Source organism: Callorhinus ursinus, unplaced genomic scaffold, assembly GCF_003265705.2.
Source record: "Callorhinus ursinus isolate GAN/ISIS: 27379988/994484 unplaced genomic scaffold, GSC_fseal_2.0 scaffold34, whole genome shotgun sequence".
Taxonomy (NCBI): domain Eukaryota; kingdom Metazoa; phylum Chordata; class Mammalia; order Carnivora; family Otariidae; genus Callorhinus; species Callorhinus ursinus.
In genome coordinates this window covers 12130513-12153582 of record NW_027397096.1, presented here as the reverse complement: position 1 = coordinate 12153582, position 23070 = coordinate 12130513, and the positions used below count along the sequence as shown (strand labels likewise).

General features: G+C 35.2%; 1 protein-coding gene across 6 annotated transcripts in view; it reads left to right on the top strand.

The window, feature by feature from the left end:
• Positions 1 to 23070, top strand: part of BRIP1 (BRCA1 interacting DNA helicase 1) — a 175541-nt gene that overhangs the window by 67003 nt on the left and 85468 nt on the right. For 4 of the 6 annotated variants that reach the window (XM_073879521.1, XM_025851488.2, XM_025851487.2 and 1 more), the window contains exons 11-14: positions 11902 to 12056; positions 14661 to 14826; positions 14932 to 15072; positions 18456 to 18617. In XM_073879521.1, the coding sequence (XP_073735622.1) occupies positions 11902 to 12056; positions 14661 to 14826; positions 14932 to 15072; positions 18456 to 18617 (624 nt within the window). The remainder of the gene's footprint in view (positions 1 to 11901; positions 12057 to 14660; positions 14827 to 14931; positions 15073 to 18455; positions 18618 to 23070) is intronic. The other 2 variants (XM_025851489.2, XM_073879523.1) reach the window with 2 other exon arrangements.

The window sequence follows — 23070 nt, the reverse complement described above, 5'->3', positions numbered from 1 at the left end:
TTTATTCTTTTTGATGGCTATGTAATATTCCATTGTATATCTAAGCCACATCTTCTTTATCCATTCATCTGTTGAATGACATCTCGGCTCCTTCCACAATTTCGCTATTGTGGACATTGCTGCTATGAACACTGGGGCACGTGCCCCTTCGTTTCACCACATCTGTATCCTTGGGGTAAATACCCAGTAGTGCAATTGCTGAGTTATACAGTAGCTCTATTTTTAACTTCTTGTGGAACCTCCAAACTGTTTTCCAGAGTGGCTATCCCAACTTGCATTCCCACCAGCAGTGTAAGAAGGGTTCCCCTTTCTCCACATCCTCGCCAACATTTGTTGTTTCCTGTCTTGTTAATTTTAGCCATTCTAACTGGTGCAAGTGGTTTCTCATTGTGATATTGATTTGTATTTTCCAGATGACAAGTGATGTGGAGCATTTTTTCATGTGTCTGTTGGCCATTTGTACGTCGTCTTTGAAGAAATGTCTGTTCATGGCTTCTACCCATTTCTTGATAATTTGTTTTTTTGGGTGTTGAGTTTGATAAGTTCTTTATAGATCTTGGATACCAGTCCTTTCTCTGATATGTCATTGCAAATATCTTCTCCCATTCCATAGGTTGCCTTTTAGTTTTGTTGACTGTTTCCTTTGCTGTGCAGAAGCTTTTTATCTTGATGAGGTCCCAATAGTTCATTTTTTATTTTGTTTCCCTTGCCTTTAGAGACGTGTCTTGCAAGAAGTTGCTGTGGCTGAGGTTGAAGAGGTTGCTGCCTATGTTCTCCTCTAGGATTTTGATGGATTCCTGTCTCACATTTAGGTCTTTTGTCCATTTTGAGTTTATCTTGGTGTGTGATGTAAGAGAATGGTCCAGTTTTATTCTTCTGCATGTGTCTGTCCAGTTTTCCCAGCACCATTTATTGAAGAGACTGTTCTTTTTCCATTGGATATTCTTTCCTTCTTTGTTGAAGATTAGTTGACCATAGAGTTGAGGGTCCATTTCTGGGCTCTCTATTCTGTTCCATTGATCTATGTGTCTGTTTTTATGCCAGTACCATGTCTTAATCACAGTTTGTAATGTAGCTTGAAATCAGGCATTGTGATGCCCCCCAGCTTTGGTTTTCTTTTTCAACATTTTCTGGTGATTTAGGGTCTTTTCTGGTTCCTTGCAAATTGTAGGATTATTTGTTTCAGCTCTGTGAAAAACGTCGATGGTTATTTTGATAGGGAGTACATTGAATGTGTAGATTGCTCTGGGAGGCATAGACATTTTAACAACATTTATTCTTTCAATCCATGAGCATGGAATGTTTTTCTATCTCTCTGTGTCTTCCTCAATTTCTTTCATAAATGTTATATAGTTTTTAGAGTACAGGTCCTTTACATCTTTGGTTAGGTTTATTCCTAGGTATCTTATAGTTTTTGGTGTAATTGTAAATGGGATCTACTCCTTAATTTCTCTTTATTCAGTCACATTGTTAGTGTATAGAAATGCAACTGATTTCTCTGCATTGATTTTGTATCCTGCCATATTGCTGAATTAATGTATGAGTTCTAGCAATTTTGGGGTGGAATCTTTTGGGTTTTTCATGTAAAGTATCATGTTATCTGCGAAGAGTGAGAGTTTGACTTCTTTGCCAATTTGAATGCCTTTTATTTCTTTTTGTTGTCTGATTGCTGAGGCTAGGACGTCTAGTACTATATTGAACAACAGTGGTGATAGTGAACATCCCTGCTGTGTTCCTGATCTTAGGGGAAAAGCTTGCAGGTTTTCCCCATTGAGAATGATATTTGCTGTGGGCTTTTCATAAATGGCTTTTATGATAGTGAGGTATGTTCCCTTTATCCCTACATTGTGAAGAGTTTTAATCAAGAAAGGATGCTGTATTTTGTCAAATGCTTTTTCTGCATCAATTGAGAGGATCATGTGGTTCTTGTCTTTTATTAATGTGATCTATCACGTTGATTTATTTGCGAGTGTTGAACCACCTTTGCAATCCAGGAATAAAACCCACTTGGTCGTGGTGAATAATCCTTTTAATGTACTGTTGGATCCTGTTGGCTATATCTTGGTGAGTATTTGGCATCCATGTTCATCAAGGATATTGGTCTGTAATTCTTTCTGATGGGGTCTTTGTCCTGTTTGGGGATCAAGGTAATGCTAGCCTCATAGAATGAGTTTGGAAGTTTTCCTTCCATTTCTATTTTTTGAAACAGCTTCAGCAGAATAGGTATTATTTCTCTTTTAAATGTTTAGTAGCATTCCCCGGGAAGCCATCTGGCCCTGCAGTCTTGTTTTTTGGGAGGTTTTTTGGTTACTGCTTCAGTTTCCTTACTGGTTATTGGTCTGTTCATATTTTCTGTTTCTTCCTGTTTCAATTTTGGTAGTTTATGAGTTTCCAGGAATGCATCCATTTCTTCCAGATTGCCTAATTTGTTGGCATATAGTTGCTCATAATATGTTCTTAAAATTGTCTGTATTTCCTTGGTGTTGGTCATGATCTCTCCCCTTTCATTCATGACTTTATTAATTTGGGTCTTTTCTCTTTTCTTTTGGATAAGTCTGGCTAGTGGATTATCAATCTTACTAATTCTTTCAAAGAACCAGCTTCTAGTTTCATTGATCTGTTCTGCTCTTTTGGTTTCTGTTTCGTTGATTTCTGCTCTAATCTTTATTATTTGTCTTCACCTGCTGGGTTTAGGCTTTATTTGTTTTTCTTTCTCCAGCTCCTTTAGGTGTAAGGTTAGCTTGTGTATTTGAGATTTTTCTAATTCTTTGAGAGGGGCTTGTATTGCAATGTACTTCCCTCTGAGGACTGCCTTTGCTATATCCCAAAGGTTTTGAACAGATGTGTTTTCATTCTCATTAGTTCCATGAATTTTTAAAATTCTTCCTAAATTTCCTGGTTGACCCATTCATTCTTTAGTAGGATGCTCTTTAACCTCCAAGTGTTTGAGTTCCTTCCAAATTTCCTCTTGTGATTGAATTCAAGTTTCAAAGCATTGTGGTCTGAAAATATGCAGGGGATAATCCCAATCTTTTGGTATCAGCTGAGACCTGATTTGTGACTCAGTATGTGATCTATTCTGGAGAAAGTTCCATGTGCACATGAGAAGAATGAGTATTCTGTTGTTTTAGAATGGAATGTTCTGTACACATCTATGAAGTCCATCTGGTCCAGTGTGTCATTCAAAGCCCTTGTTTTTTTGTTGATCTTCTGCTTAGATGATCTGTCCATTGCTGTGAGTGGGGGGCGTTGAAGTCCCCTACTATTAATATATTATTATCAATGTGTTTCTTTACTTTGGTTATTAATTGGTATATATAATTGGCTGCTCCCATTGGGTTGGGGGCATAAATATTTACAACTGTTAGATCTTCTTGTTGGATAGACCCTTTAAGTATGATATAGGGTCCTTCTTCATCTCTTACTACAGTCTTTGGTTTAAAATCTAATTTGTCTGATATGAGGATTGCTACCCCAGCTTTCTTTTGAGGTCCATTAGCGTGGTAAATGGTTCCCCACCCCCTCACTTTCAGGTTAGTGGTGTCTTTAGATCTAAAATGGGTCTCTTGTTGACAGCATATGGATGGGTCTTGCTTTTTTATCCAGTCTGATACCCTGTGTCTTTTGATTGGAGTATTTAGTCCATTTACATTCAGAGTAACTATTGAAAGACATGGATTTAGTGCCATTGTATTGTGTGTAAAGTCCCTGTTTCTGCAGATTTTTTAAAAAAGATTTTATTTATTTATTTATTTATTTATTTATTTATTTATTTATTTATGTATTGGAAAGAGAGTGATAGTGAGAGAGCACAAGCAGGAGGGTAGCGACAGAGGGAGAGAGAGAGAGAAGCAAACTCCCCACTGAGCAGGGAGCCCGACGCGGGGCTCAGTTCCAGGACCCTGAGATCATGACCTGAGCTGACAGACGCTTAACCAACTGAGCCACCCAGGCACCCCCCCTTTTCTGTAGATTGTCTCTGTTTCTTTCTACTCTATGTTATTCTTGGCTTCTCTCTTCGCTTACAAAATCCCCCTTAATATTTGTTACAGGGCTGGCTTGGTGGTCACATATTCTTTCAGTTTCTGTCTGTCCTGGAAGCTCTTTATCTCTCCTTCCATTCTGCTTTTTTTTTTTTTTTTAAAGATTTTATTTATTCATTTGAGACACAGAGATACAGAGAGAGAGAGAGAGAGAGCATGAGCAGTGGGAGAGGCAGAGGGAGAGGAAGAAGCAGACTCCCCGCTGAGTCAGGAGTCCAATGTGGGGTTTGATCCTAGGACCCTGGGATCATGACCTGAGCCAAAGGCAGATGCTTAACCATCTGAGCCACCCAGCTGCCCCTCTCCTTCCATTCTGAGTGACAGCCTTGCTGGATAAAGTATTCTTAGGTGCATGTTCTTCTCATTTGGTACCCTGAATATATCATGCCAGCCCTTTCTGGCCTGCCAGGTTTCTGTGGATAGGTGTGATGTTCCCCCCTCTGTAGGTAAGGAGCCTCTTGTCTCAAGCTGCTCTCGGGATTCTCTCTTTTTCTCTAAAATTTGCATGCTTCACTATTATATGTCAGGATGTTGATCTATTTTTATTGATTTTGGGAGGAGTCCTCTCTGCCTCTTGGACATGAATGCTTGTTTTCCCAGATTAGGGAAGTTCTCTCTCTCTCTCTTCCCGCTTGGGCACCCCAATAATTCTGACTTTGGTACCTTTCATGGCATCATTAATTTCTCGAAGCCTTTGTTTATGGGCTATTAGTTGTTTTTCTCTTTTTTTCAGCTTCCTTCTTTTCCATCAGCCTGGCTTATAGATCACTTACTCTCTCTTCTGTCTCATTCACCCTGGCTGTTAGTGCATCCAATTTAGACTGCATCTCAGTTATAGTATTTTTATGTTCGACCTGATTAGATCTTACTTCTGCACCGAGAGATTCTCTGCTGTCTTTATGCTTTTTTCAAGCCCAGCTATTGACTTTATAATTGTTATCCTGAATTCCATCTCTGACATCTTATATCCCTATCAGTTAGATCTGTGGCAAAGAATATTACCTCTGGTTCTTTCTTTTGTTGTGAATTCCTCCTTCTAAGTCATTTTGCCCAGAGAAGAATGGGTGAGTGAGTGAGCAGAATCAAAAATACCAACCATGACCCAAGCTAAATACACACTAGACAAATCCGAAGTGGTCAGAAATCAAAACAGAAAAGCAAATAAAAACAAAACAAAAAAGAAAAAGGAAGAAAAGGGGGTGGGGGAAGAGAGACTATATATAATCTCACAGCGTGGACGAAGCATGGTGATCCACTTGTTCCTGAGTGAATTTTGGTCTGTGTGTTAGAAGGCACTAAATCCTAAAATTGCAAAGAAAGCAAAACTTATATGTATACAAAATAAAATTGAATAGAGTGAAAAAAGGCCAAAAATGAAGCATATATCTATAAAATGTAGATGTAAAAAATAGTTAAAAAGCGACTTAAAACCAAAGAATTGATAAAAGAAGAAACTAGTTGAAATGGGGAAAATAAAAAGAAATGGAAAATTTTAGACAGAAAGATAAACAAATCATGAGAAAAAAACCTCAGGTTTTATATACTATTTTCCTCTAGTGCTGGAGTTTTACAGTCGTGTGGGATCCATAAACTAGTTGTGCACCTGTTCTTCCTGTTGGTCTTCTGGGGGAGGGGCCTGCTGTGCTGCTTCTCAGGTGTCTTTGCCTGGGCAGAGTTGCACTGCCCCTTGCCAGGGGGCTGGGCTTAGTGTAAGCTGGTCCTGATTGTGGTTTTTGTTCCCTGAAGGTTTTCTGTGCCTCTTTAGAGGATCAGAATAAAAATGGCCCTGCCCTGATCTCCAGCCCCAGAGCCAAAAGATCACGGTCCCCCCTCTTCAATAAACCCTCTGAGACAAACAGTCTTCAATTTTGTGTGTGCCAAACTCCACAGACTCCTGTGGTGCATGCCCACAGCAATCCTCCTGGGCAGGGAGGGGAGTCCAAGTGACCTGCATTATTGCCCTTTGTGTGTCCTGGGGCTGAGACCAGTTGTGGGCTGCCCTGAGAGCCGTTGCCCAGTCATGGGCACCCGTTTCACCCCTCCCAGGGATGGCAGATGGTCCCTGCATTCAAGTCCTTTTCAGGGTGCACTGGTGGAGAGTGGTCACCTGATCGGCCCAGCTCACGGTTTATGGCCACCTGAGCTGAGAGTTCTCTCCTGGGCTTGCTGACTGTAACCAGTTTTCCTGCTCCACTGCTTGGGCAACTCTATTGACTCAGGCTCTCCCGTTAGTTCTGTGGCTCTTGGGATCCTGAGACCACACTGAATTCTGCCCTTTTCATCCCCTGAGCCTCTTTCAGATAGGGATGTCTCTCACTGGAGCAGAAGGGTTCCAAGTTTGCCCTCTGGGGCTATATCACTTTCTGACAGTGGGCTTGTGGAGGCTCCCTCCCCCCTCCGTTTATCTTCTGATATCTCCCCTCAGACTCATGTCTCTGCACCTCGTACCTTGCAAAAAGCAGCTGCTTTTCTACTTGCAGAGTTCTAAATATATTTTCTTACATCTCAGGTTGAATTCATGGGTGTTCAGAATGGTTTGATAGTTATCCAGCTAAATTCAAGGGACCAGATGAAACGAGGGCCCCTACTCTTCTGCCCTCTTGCCTCCTCCTATCCTCTTTTCTTTTTTGTTCTTAATTATTTAAATCAATAGACTTTGCTTTTAAGAGTGGTTGTTTTAGGTTTACAGAAAAATTGAGCAGAAAGGACAGAATTCTCATATACCCTCAACCCTAGCTACACACACACACACACACACACACACACACACACTACAGTTTCTCCAGTTAATAACATTTTACAGTAATATAGTACATTTGTTATATTTGATACAATATCATTATATTATTGTTTACTAAAGTCCATAGTTTACATTAAGGTTCACTCTCTATTTTGTACAATTCTGTGAGTTTTGATAGAAACAAAGTCATGTATTTACCATTACAGTGTCATACAGAATATTTTCACTGCCTTAAAAATCTTCTGTGCTACACTTAACTAATTCATCCCTTTATCATACTTCATTTCCCCTGCTGAACCTCTGGTAACCAGTGATTTTTTTTTTTTCCTGACTCCATAATTTTGCCTTTTCCAAAATACCATTTAGTTGGAATCATACTAAGCTTCCCTCATGTCTTTTTATGGCTTGATGGCTTGTTTCTTTTTACTGCTAAACAATATTCATTGTATGTATGCACACCATTTTTTTATCCTTTCACCTACTGTAGGACATACTGGTGGCTTCCAAGTTTGGGCAATTCTGAATAAATTTGTTATAAACATTTGTGTGCATATTTTTGTGTGGTTGTGCTTTCTTCTTATTTGGGTAAATACTTAGTACAATTATTATATTGTATGGTAAGACTGTTTTTAGCTGTGCAAGAAACTGCTGTCTTCCAAAGTGGCTGTGCTGTTTTACATTCCCATCATCAGTGAATGAGGGTTCCTGTTATTATCCATCCTTGCCAACGTTTGGAATTGTCAGGGTTTTGAATACCAGCCATTCTAATAGATATGTAGTAGTATCTTATTATTGTTTTAATTTACAATTCCCTAATGACATTTGATGTGGAACATCTTTTCACATGCTCTTTTGCCATCTGTATATCTTATTTGTGAGATGTGTCTTCAGATCTTTTGCCTACTCTTCAGTTGGGTTCTTTGTCTTCCTGTTGTTGAGGTTTAAGTGTTCCCTGTATATTTGGTATACAAGTCCTTCATCAGATACGTGTTTGCAGATATATTCTTCCAGTCTGTGGCTTTTCATTTCATTCTATTAACAATGTATTTTATGGAACATAAGTTTTTAGTTTTGACAAAGTTCAGCTTACCAATTTTTTTTTTTGATGGACCATGCTTTAGGTGTTGTGTCTAAAAACTCACCACCAAATCTGAAGTCACTTAGATTTTCTTCTGTCTTTTCTTCTAAAAGTGTTAGAGTTTTCATTTTACATTTTTAGTTAATTTTTGTGAAAGATAGAAGGTCTGTATCCAGATTCATTTCTTTGCATGTAGATGTCCAATTATTCTATCACCATTTGTCGAAAAAAACCATCCTTCTCCATTGGATTGTCTTTGCTCCTTTGTTAAAGATAGTTGACTATATCCTTGTGGGTCCATTTTTAGGCTCTTTGTTCTTTTCCATTGATTGATTTTTTTTTAATTTAAAGATTTTATTTATTTATTTGAGAGAGAGAGAATGAGAGAGAGCACGAGAGGGAAGAGGGTCAGAGGGAGAAGCAGACTCCCTGCTGAGCAGGGAGCCCAATGCGGGACTCGATCCTGGGACTCCAGGATCATGACCTGAGCCGAAGGCAGTCGCTTAACCAACTGAGCCACCCAGGCGCCTTTCCATTGATTGATTTTCCTGTTCCTTTATTAATACCACACTATCTTGATTACTATAGATTTGTAGTAAGTCTTGAAGTTGGGTAGTATCAGTTCTCTTTCTTCTGTATTGTGTTGATTATTCTGGTTTGTTTCCTTCCAAATTAACTTTAGACTCTGTCAGTATCCACAAAGTAACTTTCTGGAATTTTGATTGAGATGGCATTAAATCTATAGATCAAACTAGGAAGAACTAACAACTGGACAATATTGAATCTTCCTATCTATGAACAGAGAGTATCTCTCCATTTGTTTGGATCTTTGATTTCTTTTATCAGAGTTTTGTAATTTTCCTCATGTGGACTTAAAGAGGTTTTTGAACCAAAACAGATAGGAACTATGGCTACCATGATCACTGCTATCATTCTGGGCATATGAATATAAAAAATGTGTTTTAATCAGTTTATGCTTATAATTTTTGCCCTGCATTTTTTTTAAAATGCAATATAGTATTGTAAGTATTGTCCGTATTATGACATCTTTCCATGATTTTTTGCATAAACTTTACATTTGAAAGGTGAGCTGTATACTTTAGTACATTATATATAATTTAATAAAAATGTACAAATAAATACATGTCAAAGGAAAAAACTTAGAAAATACGAAAGATACAAAGGAAAAAACTCATAAACTTAAAGATGATCGTTATTAACTTTTGGATTTATATCCATCTATCTTATTTTATGCATATATTTACTTGACATAGATTTCTGATATGATACATATTTCTTTGCAACCTCTTTTCATTTAATGTTATGAGTACTTTTTTTTAAGATTTATTTATTTCAGAGAGAGCACATGCGCAAGCGGTGGGGAAGGGCAGAGGGAGAGGGAGAGAATTTCAAGCAGACTCCCCACTGATCATGAAGCCTGTCAGGGGCTTGATCACAGGACCCTGAGATCAAGAGTGGGATGCTTAAATGACTAAACCACCCCGGTGCCCCTACAAGTACTATTTTAATGGATTCTTTCACATGATTTTTATTCTTCTAAGTATTTATTTATTAGAATGGGGACTGGCGGGGGAGAGAGCAGAGGGAGAAAGAATCTTAAGCAGATTGTGCACTGAGCGTGGAGCCCATGCAGGACTCCCAAATTACGACCCTGAGATCACAACCTGAGCCAAAACCAAGAATTGGAGCCTTAACTGACTGAGCCACCCAGATTCCCCTTTCACATGATTTTTAATTGCAGTGTAGCATTTTTGTGAGTGCACATATTCTAAATTACTTGATTAATCTGGCATTTGAAATGTGGGTTGTTGCCAGCTTTCCCAGAATAAGAAACAATTCTGTTATGAACATCCTTGAAAATATATCTTTGTATATTTCACTCTTTCCTTTATGTATTCTAAATACTAACTCTTTGTTGCTTATTGCATTGCATATATATTCTTGTGTTTTGTGGCTTATTTATGGAGTATTTTTCTGAAAGTTTATTTTAGTGCATTCAAAGTTATTAAGTGTTTTTTCTTTTATGAATTGTGTTTGAGTTTAAGCAGTCTTTCCTTATCTTGTGCTATATTTTCTAAAAGTGTTATTTTTTCTTAATAAAATCAGCTGAAGATTCATTTTTGTTTACATTGTGAGGTTGGGAATCCATTTTATTTCCTGCATGGATCATTTTCTCAGCATCATTTACTAAATAGTTCATTTCTTTCTGATTTGTAATGACACTTCTGCCACATACCTGATTTTCATTTATTTTTGAACTTTTGGACTTTGTTCTGTGACCTAAACTCATATTTTTTAATTACTCTAGCATTAGAAAAATGCTGATATATGGTAGTGCATATCTCCTTACTTTGTTCTTTTCCTTTGGGATGATCTTGGCTGAATTTTAGAATTAGCTTGTAAATTTCCATGAAAAATTCTGTTGGAATTTTGGTTGGAATTTCACTGAATTTAGGAAGAATTGATGTATTTATAATACAGGAGTTTCCCCATTCACAAACAAGATGTATAAAGTTCTTCATTTATTATATCCTATATCTGTTAATAAAATTTTATGATTTTATTTTTAAAAGTCTTAGGTGTTTTGGATAGATTTATTCCTAAGTAAGTTAAAGTTTCTGTTTCTTTTTCAAATGGTACCTTTAAAAAATTGCATTTTCTAGTTGTTATTGCTGTATAAAAACGGTAGTGGATTTTTATTTATCTTGTAACCAACCACTTTGCTGAACTATCTTATAGCTTTGTCTATGGATTCTTAAATTTTCTGTGTAATTATACTGTTTATAAGTAATGACTATTTTCTTTCTTTCCAACTCCATCACATTCTGTTTATTTCTTTGTTAGCTTAAACTTCCAGTGCATTGTTTATCACAGGCAGAAACAGGCATCCTGGTCTTATTGCTACTTAAAAGAGACTATATTACTAGTCTTGCATCATTTAGTAATGTCTGTTGTTTTAAAATTCTTTATTTTTTTATTAACAGCTTGATTGAAATAATCACATGCCATAAAATTTACCCTCTTAAAGTATACAATTCTGTAGTTTTTAGTGTAGTCACAGAATTATGCAACTGTCACTGCTATCTGACTTTAGAATATTTATTAAAACTTATGAGCCACATGAAAACAAATGAGCCAGTTAGTATACATTTTGTATTTAGCATGTATTGTTTCCTTGAGTCATTTAAAATTTTTTACTTGTCATACAGTCATACTATTCTCATCATTGGAATACTACCTGGAAGTAATTCAGGCATTTAGGTGGCATATCAACCCTTGTAAGCTCTTTGGAAAAACCATTTGTTGCATTTTTATTTAGTCCTTTTTACTGTTTTTTGTTTATTTTTTAAAAGTAAGCTCCATGCCCAACATAGGGCTTGAACTCACAACCTTGAGATCAAAGGTTGCAGGCTGTACCAACTGAGGAGCCAGCCAGGCGTGCCTAGTTCATTACTTTTGAAGGGCACTAAATGATACCCTGATTGCCTGAAGAAGTAATGAACCTCCTAAATGTATAACTTACTGTTAAAGTGTTTTTGATTCTGAAGAGAATTTGGGAATATATGGGAATTTGTCTATCTATCTATCTATCTATCATTTTTAACAAGTGATAATTTATTAAAAAGGTTCATTTAAGCATAAACACTAGGAAAAAGTAAATAAAAAGTAAATGTTACAAAAGAAAGGAAGTATAGTATACTATATATGGGTTAGCTATAACAAGGTATGTATAATTACAATTTTGTTAAAAATAAATATTGATTTAGTAAAAATTATGATATAACTATTGTGAGAATGGGTAAGTAAAATGTATGGTGGTTTAAGAGACTTAAAGATGTACTTTTGTGTAGGGTGCTAGGGACTATGTGGGAATTTAAAACATAGTTAGCTCTTGTATATTAATAGTGTTTGCCTAAAATTTCAGTGTATATTTCATTTGGGTTTTATAATTTTAAGAAGTTTGTTTTCCCCTTCTTCCCATTTCCTGCAATGTACTTAATAATGGTAATTTCTTATAGGGACATTTTTCTGCTGTCCTTCAAAAAGAAGAAAAAGTCTTACCAATGCATGGTAAAGAGGAGGCAAGAGTAGTACCGATTATTAGTGCTTCAACTCAAATAATGCTCAAAGGACTTTTTATGGTGTTTGACTATCTTTTTAGGCAAAATAGCAGGTTAGTAAATATATATGATTTGTCTTTTCCCTCTTAAAAATATTAGTTTTATTGGGTGCTAGCATGTGTTTAAGTTGTGTGAGTACCTAGGTTCATTGTAAAGAAGTGGTATAAATATTGTTCTTACTTGTTGGTACAGACTTAGATCGATTGAAATAGTCTTTATTAATGAAAATGAGTATTGAAATAAAAAAAGTAGATATATTTTAAATACATTTTATTAGTTGATGCAGTATTAAATTTGTAAAAATTTATTTTTATAATTTATATTGTGTAATTTATACAACGTATTATACGTTATAATTATACATTAAATTGTATATGACTGAACTTAAACATTTAGGTTTTAAGGACAGTTTTAGATATGTTTCTTCCAGTGTCAGAAAGTCTCTTATTGCATAAAGCCTCTATTTAGTGAAATGTGGAAAATGAGAAACAGTTAACTCCCCTCACTCAATCCCTTATTAAATTATAGTACTATCTGGTTCCAATTTTTTTATGGTAAAACATACATACATAACATAAAATTTACTCTTTTTAACCATTTTGTACATTTAGTAGCATTAAGTATATTCACATCACTACTATCCATTCCCAGAACTTTTTCAGGAGCTCTATACCCATGAAACAATAGTTCCCATTTCCCTCTTCTCACAATCTCTGGTAACCTCTTTTCTTTCATCTCCATGGATTTGCCCCTTTTAGGTATCTCCTATAAAGTGGAATCATATAATATTTGTTCTTTTGCATCTGGCTTATTTAACTTAGTATAATGTTTTCAAGGTTTATCCATGTTGTAATATATATCAGAATGCCATTCTGTTTTATGGCCGAATATTATCAGATTCCATTGTATGTATATACGATAGTTTGTTTATCCTTTGTTATGTGTTGATGGACGTTTGAATTATTTTCACCTTTTGTCTATTGTGAATAATGCTACAGTGTACATTGATATACAAGTATCTGTTTGAGGGGCGCCTGGGTGGCTCAGTCATTAAGCGTCTGCCTTCGGCTCAGGTCATGATCCCAGGGTCCTGGGATCGAGCCCTGCATCAGGCTCCCTCCTTGGCGGGAAGCCTGCTCTCCCTCTCCCACTCCCGCTGCTTGTGTTCCTGCTCTCGCTGTCTCTGTCTCTGTCAAATAAATAAAATCCTTTAAAAAAAAAAAAACAAAAATACAAATATCTGTTTGAGTCCCTGCTTTCAATTCCTCCATGTAAATACCTGGAGTGTGGAATTTCAGGGTCATATGGTAATTCTGTATTTAACTTTTTGAGGAATCAACATACTATTTTCCCATTTTAAATTCCCATAGTTATGCACAACATTTCTAGTTGCTTGACATCCTTGCCAGTACTTGTTGTTTCTCACTTTTGGGATAATAGCTATCCTAATGGGTATAAAGTGGTATTTGCTTATAGTTTTTATTTACTCCATCCTCCACTAATGGCTAATGATGTTGAGCATCTTTTCATGTTCTTATTGTCCATTTGCATGTCTTCATTGGAGTAATGTCTATTCACGTCCTTTGCTCATTTTTGAATTGGGTTGTTTTTTGTTGTTGTTGAGTTGTAAAAGTTGCCTATATATTCTGCATATTAATCCTATATCAGATGTATGTTTTACACATATATCCCATTCTGTGGGTTGTCTTCTCACTCTCTGATAGTGTCCTTGGATGCACAAAAGTTTTTTAATTTTGATGAAGTCCAGTTTATTTTTTCTTTGTTGCTTGTGCTTTTGGTATATACAAGAAATATGGCCAAATCTGGTATCATTAGGATTTTCCCCTATGTTTTCCTCTAACTGTTTTATAGTTTATAGCTCTCAGTACTTTTATAAAATTCTCTCCAAGGATTGTAGGGTAATCCTTGAACTTTGAGATCTGATCTCTCTAGGGGTGAAATTAACAATCAATATTATTATGAGGACATGGTGGAGACTACCATATTTTCTTCTCTTTAAGCTGAAGTGTGCATAGCCTTTTTTTTATGTGTGTGTGCATAGCCTCTTATTGAAAGAAATTATAAGTTGGATGGGATCACAGAGATCAATACCTTCATTAAAAGTTAATGAAGACTGAAACCCATATTTTAAAGGAACTTAAAATTTATAATTCGTTTTCTAAACTTTTAAAACTTTCAGTAAAAATTCTTTCCATTTTCTCGTATAATAAAAAAGTATAGTGCACTGTTTAGCTTCTTTAAGGAAAACTGTTACTATTTTGTGACTGATAATGTAACACAGAGTGCAAAGAGCTCTAGACTAGGAGTTAGGAGACCTGGATTTTAATTCTGGTTTTGCCATGATTTATATATTGTTCGAACATAGGGATGGGAAATGGTAAGGGATGGATATTTAGATAATATCTAACCTCTGTAAGAGGAAGTTGATTGTAAGATTTAATGGCTCATTTTCTATCAGAATTACTGAATTTAATTAGCAGTGGGGGGTGTTGGTGGGGAAGATGGTATCTTTGAGTGGGAAGATACCAGGACTCTCGATTTAGTTTTAGTTTAATCAGTTTTTATATTGTATGTAGCTGGGACATTATGTGTTTCATAAAGTTTTGCCATTTAATTAACATTTAATTTTCATCCAGATTTGCCGATGATTATAAAGTTGCTATTCAACAGACTTATTCTTGGATAAATCAGATTGATACTTCAGATAAAAATGGATTCTTTGCTCTGGCAAAAAATAAGAAACGTTCAAGACAGAAAATTGCAGTTCATGTGCTAAACTTTTGGTGCTTAAATCCAGCTGTGGTAAGTCTGTCATGTTGTAAATGAAAATTCATCTTGCTCAATACCAACAATTAAATAAATATGTTTTACTCTTGTAAAGATGTATCTAATATTGTTTCCTTTTAGGCCTTTTCAGATATTAATGGCAAAGTTTGGACAATTGTTTTGACATCTGGGACATTATCACCAATGAAATCCTTTTCATCAGAACTTGGTGTTACATTCACTGTCCAACTGGAGGCTAATCATGTCATTAATAACTCACAGGTTAGTATGTTTTTTGAAGGCTCTCAGTCTTTTTACCTCAATTTAATTTTATATGAAGAAAATTAGAAGGTACCTGAAATACTAACAGATCCTGATAGGAAATTCAGCATTTTAGCTTTAGAATAAAAGAAAAATCTGTCAGCTGTTTGGTAGTGTCAACAAAAGGAAATACTGATAAATAGCATTCCTTCAGTTCATTGAGTAAAAATATACACTTTAGATGCAAAGTTTATATTGCAGTTTCTTCATTTAAGTATGTTTTAGGTTTTTAAAAATGAGAAAAACAAAACAAAAATTTAATGTCTTTACCATAGTTCCTGTTGCATAATTATTTGTTCATGTGTTTCTCTTTTCCAACAGACAGTAGTATATCGTTATTCTTTTTATGTCCCCGTTCTTCCAGTGGACCTGGATTAATACTGGGCATTAGTTAATTAGCAAGGGTTCAGCATGTGTTTGAATATCTGAAACGAATTAAAAGTACTGTCATGGGCGCCTGGATGGCTCAGTTGGTTAAGCGACTGCCTTCGGTTCAGGTCATGATCCTGGAGTCCCGGGATCGGGTCCTGCATTGGGCTCCCTGCTCAGTGGGAAGCCTGCTTCTCTCTCTGCTGCTCCCCCTGCATGTGTGTGCGTGCTCTCTCTCTCTCTCTGACAAATAAATAAAATCTTTTAAAAAAATAAAAATAAAAGTACCCTCATGAGTCCTATAACTTAAGTTTTTAATGTTTTATAATAATACCATATAAATGTTATTTAATTTCCTAGGAACATTTGAATTGTCATTTGTCATTCTACCTTCTGCTTCTTTTTATGAAGTAATTTAAAGTGGCTAGCTACATACTTAGCATCACCTGTGCACCTAACACAGTTCTAGTTCTTTATAAAACTGTTTTCTTTTTTTTTTTTAAGATTTTATTTATTTATTTGAGAGAGAGCATGAGTGGGGGAAGGGGCAGAGGGAGAGGGAGAGGGACAAGCTGACTCCCTACTGAGCGCAGAGCCTGATGCTGGGCTTGATTCCAGGACCCTGAGATCATGACCTGAGCTGAAGTCAGATGCTCAACTGACTGGGCCACCCAGGCACCCCATAAAGCTGTTGTTTTCAACCAAGGTGTATGTGTAGGGACATTTTTAGTTTTCACAATTACTTGGGAGGAACTACTGATATTTAGTAGGTGGGGGCCTTGAATATTAAGCTCCTGTATAACTTAAGAATTGTGCTTTCTATAGTGCCAGAGTGCTCCTGTTTAGAGACATTGCTATAAACAATAGTAAAGGAAAAATATATGTTCCACATTTTTAAAAAGTTTTTATTTAAATTCCATTTAGTTAACATACAGTGTAATATTTGTTTAAGGTGTACAATTTAGTGATTCAGGACTTAATAGAATACCTGGTGCTCACCACAAGTGCACTCTATGTTCTGTAGTTTTTTTTTTTTTTAAGATTTTATTTATTCATTTGAGACACAGAGATACAGAGAGAGAGAGAGAGAAAGCATGAGCAGGGAGAGAGGCAGAGGGAGAGGAGAAGCAAGCTCCTCGCTGAGCCAGGAACCCGATGCGGGGCTTGGTCCCAGGACCCTGGGATCATGACCTGAGCCGAAGGCTCAGGTTAAGCAGTCGCTTAACCATCTGAGCTACCCAGGCGCCTATGTGTTCTGTAGTTTTAAGTTACCTTTTTTAGAGGTTCAAATAAATATGGGAAGTTATTAATAAATTTAACATATTTTCTCATAAGAATGTTGTTATGAACTCTATATTCTCAGTCTAGTACACAAAAGCCCATTTAACCTGTAATGTCAATGGATTATAATAGTAAAAATGCTAATTGTTCAGTTGAATTCTATTTCAATATTTGCCCCCAACTTTAAAAATTTATTTTTTATTGTGAAGTGTTTTATTATCTTTTTAACATCTGTGAGCTCTGTAGTTGTGTTCTTATCCCTACCTGATATTGTCAATTTGTATTTTCTGGTTTTGTGTTTTTTTTATCAGTGTCGGTTTGAGTTTATTGCTTTTATTAATCTTTTTAAAGAGTAAACTCTTGGCTTTTGAGTTTTTCTGTTATAAAAAAATATTTTTATTTTTATTTTTTTTAGAGAGGGAGTGGGGAGGAGCAGAGGGAAAGGAAGAGAGAGAATCCCAAGCAGGCTTCCACACACCAGTGCGGAGCCCTATGTGAAGCTTGCCTTGGGGATTCTTTCCCTCTCTCTCTGCCTCTCCGCCCCCACCTTTCTTAAATAAATAATCGTTTAAAAAAAGAACAAGTACATAATCCTACATAACTACAGTACCATGATCATACCCAAGAAATGTAATATTGGTACAATAGTGTCAATATTTATATTTTTCCAGTTATTTCCAAAATTGGTAATAACTGGAGAAATATAATGTCTTTATCCTGTTTATTTTTATTCTTGATCCAAGATCCAATCAAGTATTACATGTTACACTTGACTTTCATATTTCTAGTCTTAAAACTTTTTTTTGACTTTTTTTTCTCTTTGTTTATCTTTCATGACATTTTTATAGAATTCGAGTCACCAGTTATCTTGAGGAATGTCTTATAATCTGGATTTTATATGGTTGTTTCTTCTTGATAGATTCAGGTTAAAAGGTTTGGTAACATTACTATATAGGTGATATTGTTACTTTCCATTGCCTCATGTCAGGAAACACTTAATATCAGTTTGTCTTATTACTAGTTAATCATTTAGTTAAAAGTTGGTTAAATTGGTGTCCATCAGATGTCATCTTGGAAAATATACCTCAATCTCATATATCATTTGAAAATATAGGGCTATTACATTTTTCAACAATCTGAAGTCTTTATTGTCTTAAGATGACTAATAAAGTTTTTTCTTTCTCTTAGTCAAATTAACTATACTAAAACTAGGTCTTTATGAATGTAGAGCAATTGCAAATAACTAAAATTTGGTGGGTCTGATATTTTAGGACTATAGATCTTTGACCATCAGTGAATTTGTAAATTTGTTAAGTATATTCATATTGAATGTACTTAGCTGTTGTCATAGTTGAGTCTCAGAGGCTTATCTACAGCAGATTGTATAAGCCTTCATCTCTAAGAGTTTGGAATCATTTCTGATTTACTCATTTCATTTGTTCGCATCCCACAAAATTTTACTACATGTTTAATTTTGCAAAGCTGTTGGTCTGCTTAAAGTAAAATTTCTATAAATTAGATTTATATATAATTAATTAATGATAATAGAAAAACACCACCAATTTAAAAATAAATTTCCTCTAAACTTGTTGCTTGGTCTTCTTTTGACATACATATAATTAAAGTTCTCAACTAAATGCTAATTTGCCTGTGTAGTTTAAGCATGACTCTAATATGACATATTTATATTCTAGGTTTGGGTGGGCACCATTGGGTCAGGCCCCAAGGGTCGTAATCTCTGTGCTACCTTCCAGCACACAGAAACATTTGAGTTCCAGGATGAAGTAGGCGAACTTTTGTTGTCTGTGTGTCAGACTGTGAGCCAAGGAATTTTGTGTTTCTTGCCATCTTACAAGGTAAGACAATATTTGTTGTTTCTTTTGCCTTTAAAGAATCACATGGGATTACCGTGATAAGCTTCCAGAGTTCAGACGCAACAGAGGAATTAACAGTTTTCTAAACATCATATATAATTCTACTTATTTATTGATTAAGATATTGATTGTTCAATCACTGTTTTACTTGAAACTATAAGAGATTAAAAGTCTTCAAGCAATGTTATATAAGGACTGTTAATATGTACGTTATTTTTATTCTTGGGGACAGCTTGATTTTTTTCATAGTTGAAGGAAAACATTCTTCACTTTCATAAATTACACTTTTGAATGTTTCGTTAATCTGAATCTAAAGTCAGACTTCCTTTGTTACTCATCTTTTTTACTTCATGTATTTGGCTAGATATTTTTCTTGCTTTTAAAGTCATTCTGATTTTTAATAATATTTTCTTGTGTAAAATTGAGTTATATAGTGTATTTTAGTCCTAATATTCAAAGCATTAAAACCACATATAATTCCTGAGAGTAAAATCGTACTTTATCAAAACCCAAGCTAAATTCCAATGTAGAGAAGTGGTATTCCCTTTTCTTTTCTCATAGGAAATTATATATGTAGCATAAATAAGTAATATATTTGAATGGTAATACTGATAACTTTTGGCTCTTCTACTATCTTTTCGTTTATATACATACTGCTGTGTATGAATGTGTCCTCCAAAATTTCATATGTTGAAATCCTAACCCCTAAAGATGGTGCTCTTAGGAGTGGGGCCTTTGGGAGATGCTTAAGTCATGAGGTCAGAATTGTTATGAATAGGATTAATGTTTGTAAAAGAGGACCTGAGAGAAACCTTGCCTCTTCCACCATGTGAGGACATAGAGAAAAGGTGCCAGCTATGAACCAGGAAGAGGGCCCTCATCAGATGGGACCACGCTGGTGCCTGATCTGATCTTGGATTTTCCAGCCTCCAGGACTGTATGCGATAAATTTCTTATGTTTAAAAGCTGTCCAGCTCGAGGTATTTTGTTATAGCAGCCCGAAGGGGGATGAAGACGTACTTTGTTAGCAGAGACAGTAAGTTAGTCTTCCTATAGATAAATTGAAAGAATTGCTTTCAGAAGAAATTTAATCAGATAGGTTTTTTTTTTTTCACAAGAACATCTGAAAATAAAATGGACATAAACATCTTAAAAATTCTTAATAAAAAGCATTATTTATCCCAGAATGTGTACATTTACACCAAACAGCTATGTTAAGGAAAACTAATAATTAAGCTTGGAACTAAAGAAAAGTAATATCTCAGTCACAATCCCAGAAAGTGAGCCAGCAATGTCCAGTTGAGTAAATGAAAAATTTCATATTCTGCTAAGCTTCAAAGACATGGTAAGAATGATTCTTTATATGCTAGGAAGCAATCTGGTATGTTTTTTTTTTTTCTGTTTTTTGTGTATATAGAGGAAAACCAAATCTAATATAAAGTTATTAAAATTGACAATAATATAATTGCCATTGAAAAAGTTACAGTGAAAAAACAGACTGTTGAATAATGAACCATGTCTTTTGGTACCAGTTTTCTCAAATAGTAAAATTTTCGTTAGCCAGTCTCAGTAGTTTAAAAATATATTCTAATTCTTAATAAATTTAGGTAAAATATATCACTTGGTAGAAGAAAAGTAACTACTCTAAATGTAGAAGTAATGTTACCTCCTAAATTTAATTTCTGGAATAAATTTAGCACAGTATTAATTTTATAGTTACTGAAACTGATGATTGATTATTGGGTGACTACGGAGACAAACATTTAACTATACTTTTTAGCAGATTTATAAATTGGCATAACAAATGGATTATTTTTCTTCTACCTTTTCAACTAAAAAGGAATGGGAAGATACAGAAAATAATCTTTCAAAAGTATTTTGTTTCAGTTTTAGTTTATTTCTTTTATTAAGAGTGGGATTGATAGTTCTCTGGGTTTTTTTTTTTTTAAAGATTTAATTTATTTATTTGAGAGAGAGAGAGAATGAGAGATAGAGAGCATGAGAGGGAAGAGGGTCAGAGGGAGAAGCAGACTCCCTGCTGAGCAGGGAGCCTGATGCGGGACTCGATCCCGGGACTCCAGGATCATGACCTGAGCCGAAGGCAGTTGCTTAACCAACTGAGCCACCCAGGCGCCCATCTTTGGGGGTTTTGCTTATTTCTTATTTTCTAATTTATTGTCTTTATACTGTATTTATTTTCTTTATTGATTTGTATGGACTTTTAATAGATCACGTGGATATTAATTCTCTATAAAACATATCAAAAAATTACCCAGTTTTTCATTTTTGAATTATTATAATTTTTTAGGCTTTAAAAATTTAATTTGTTATCAATTCTTATACATAATTAAATAATAAAAGATGATTATAATGACAAACATTGGTCCCCTGTCTCATTTCTCACTTTTCAGTTCTATACCTCAGAGGCTTCTCAAATCTTTGACCTATTCCTCTGATATTTATTGTTATTTCTTTTTTAAAAATTGTGGTGAAACATGCATAACATCAAATTTATCATTTTAACCATATATTCACAATTTATGCAACCATAAACACTGTCCGTTTCTACAACTTTTGCATCATCCCAAACAGGAAATCTCTGACTATGAAATAGTAGCTCCCCAGATCCCCTCCCTGGTAATTTCTATTCTACTTTCTGTCTGTAAGAATTTGTCTGTCCTAGGTACCTCATGTAAATGGAATCATACAATATTTGTCCCCAATATTTGTTACCAGAATTTTATTTTTTTTGCATGTGGATACCCAGTTTTCCCAGCATCAGTTTTTGAAAAGATTCTCTTTTCTCCATGGAATGGTCTTGGTACCCTTGTTGAAAACCCACTAACCACGTATGCAAGGACTTATGTGTGGACTTTCTATTCTGTTTCCTTAGTATATAAATCTGTCCCTATGCCATTACTGTTTCAGTTACTTTAACTTTGCAATAAGTTTTAAAATCAGGAAGCGTAGGTCCTCTAATTTTGTTCTTTTTCAAGATTGTTTTGGCTATTTGGAGTTCCTCAGGATTCCTAATGCATTTTAGGATGGATTTTTTTCTTTTTCTGCAAAAGAATGCTGTTGGGATTTTCATAGGGATTGCATTGAATCTGTTCTGCTAGTATTTCTAATAATTGTCTTCCAACCTATGAACATGGGATGTCTTTCTATTTATTTATGTCTTCTTTAATTGTTTTCAGCAATGTTTAGTAGTTTCAGGGTACAACTATTTAACCTTCTTGTTTAAATTTATTTCTAAGTATTTTTTTAATGCTGTTGCAAATGGATTGTTTTCTTAACTTCCTTTTCCAGTTGTTTGTTGCTGCTGTATGGAAAGGGAATTGATTTTTCTGTATTGATTTTGTATCCTGAAACTTTTCTGAATTTATTTGCTTTATATTTGGTGGGGGTGGGTGGTGGGAAATCTTTCACTTTCTATTTAATAAAGATCATGTCATCTGCAAACAGAGATCATTTTAGTTCCTCCTTTCCAATTTGGATGTCTTTTATTTCCTTTTTTTGCCTCATTATTCTGGCTAAGAACTTAAACTACTATGTTGAATAGAAGTGGTACAAACTGGCATCCCTGACTTGTTCCATTGAGTGTGATGTTAGCTGTGGGTTTTCCATATATTGCTTTATAATGTTGAAGAAGTTTCCTTCTATTTCTAGTTTATTGACTGTTTTTTGTCATTGATGCTTTTTCTGTATCAATTTAGAATAATCATGTGTTTTTTGGTCCTTCATTCTATTAATGCTGTGTATTACAGTGATTTTTTTTTTTTAAGATTTTATTTATTTATCTGACAGAGAGCTATAGCGAGAGAGGGAACACAAGCAGGGGGAGTGGGAGAAGGAGAAGCAGGCCTCCCGCGGATCAGGGAGCCCGATGTGGGGCTTGATGACCTGGGATCATGACCTGAGCCGAAGGCAGACGCTTAATAACTGAGTTACCCAGGCGCCCCACGTTGATTTTCATATGATGAACCATTCTTTAATTTTGGGAATAAATCCCACTTGGTCATGGTTTATAATCCTTTCAGTATGTTGCTGAATTTGGTTTGCTTATATTTGTTGAAGATTCTTGCATCAATATTTGTAAGAGATATTTGTAGTTTCTTTTGCTTCTGTCTTTGTCTTTGCTCTTAGGATAATACTAGGCTCATAAAATAAGTTAGTAAATATTCTGTACTCTTCAGTTTTTTGGAAGAGTTTGAGTAGGATTGGTGTTAATTCATCTTTAAGTGATTTGTAATATTCACCAGTGAAGCCACTAGATTCAGGGATTTTCTTTGTTGGAAGGGTTTTGATTACTGATTCAATCTCCTTACTAGTTTTAAGTCTATTCAGATTTTCTATTTCTTAATGATTCAGTATTTGTAGATTGTGTGTTCTTCAAATTTGCCCATTTTATCTAGGTTATCCAGTTCGGTGGCAT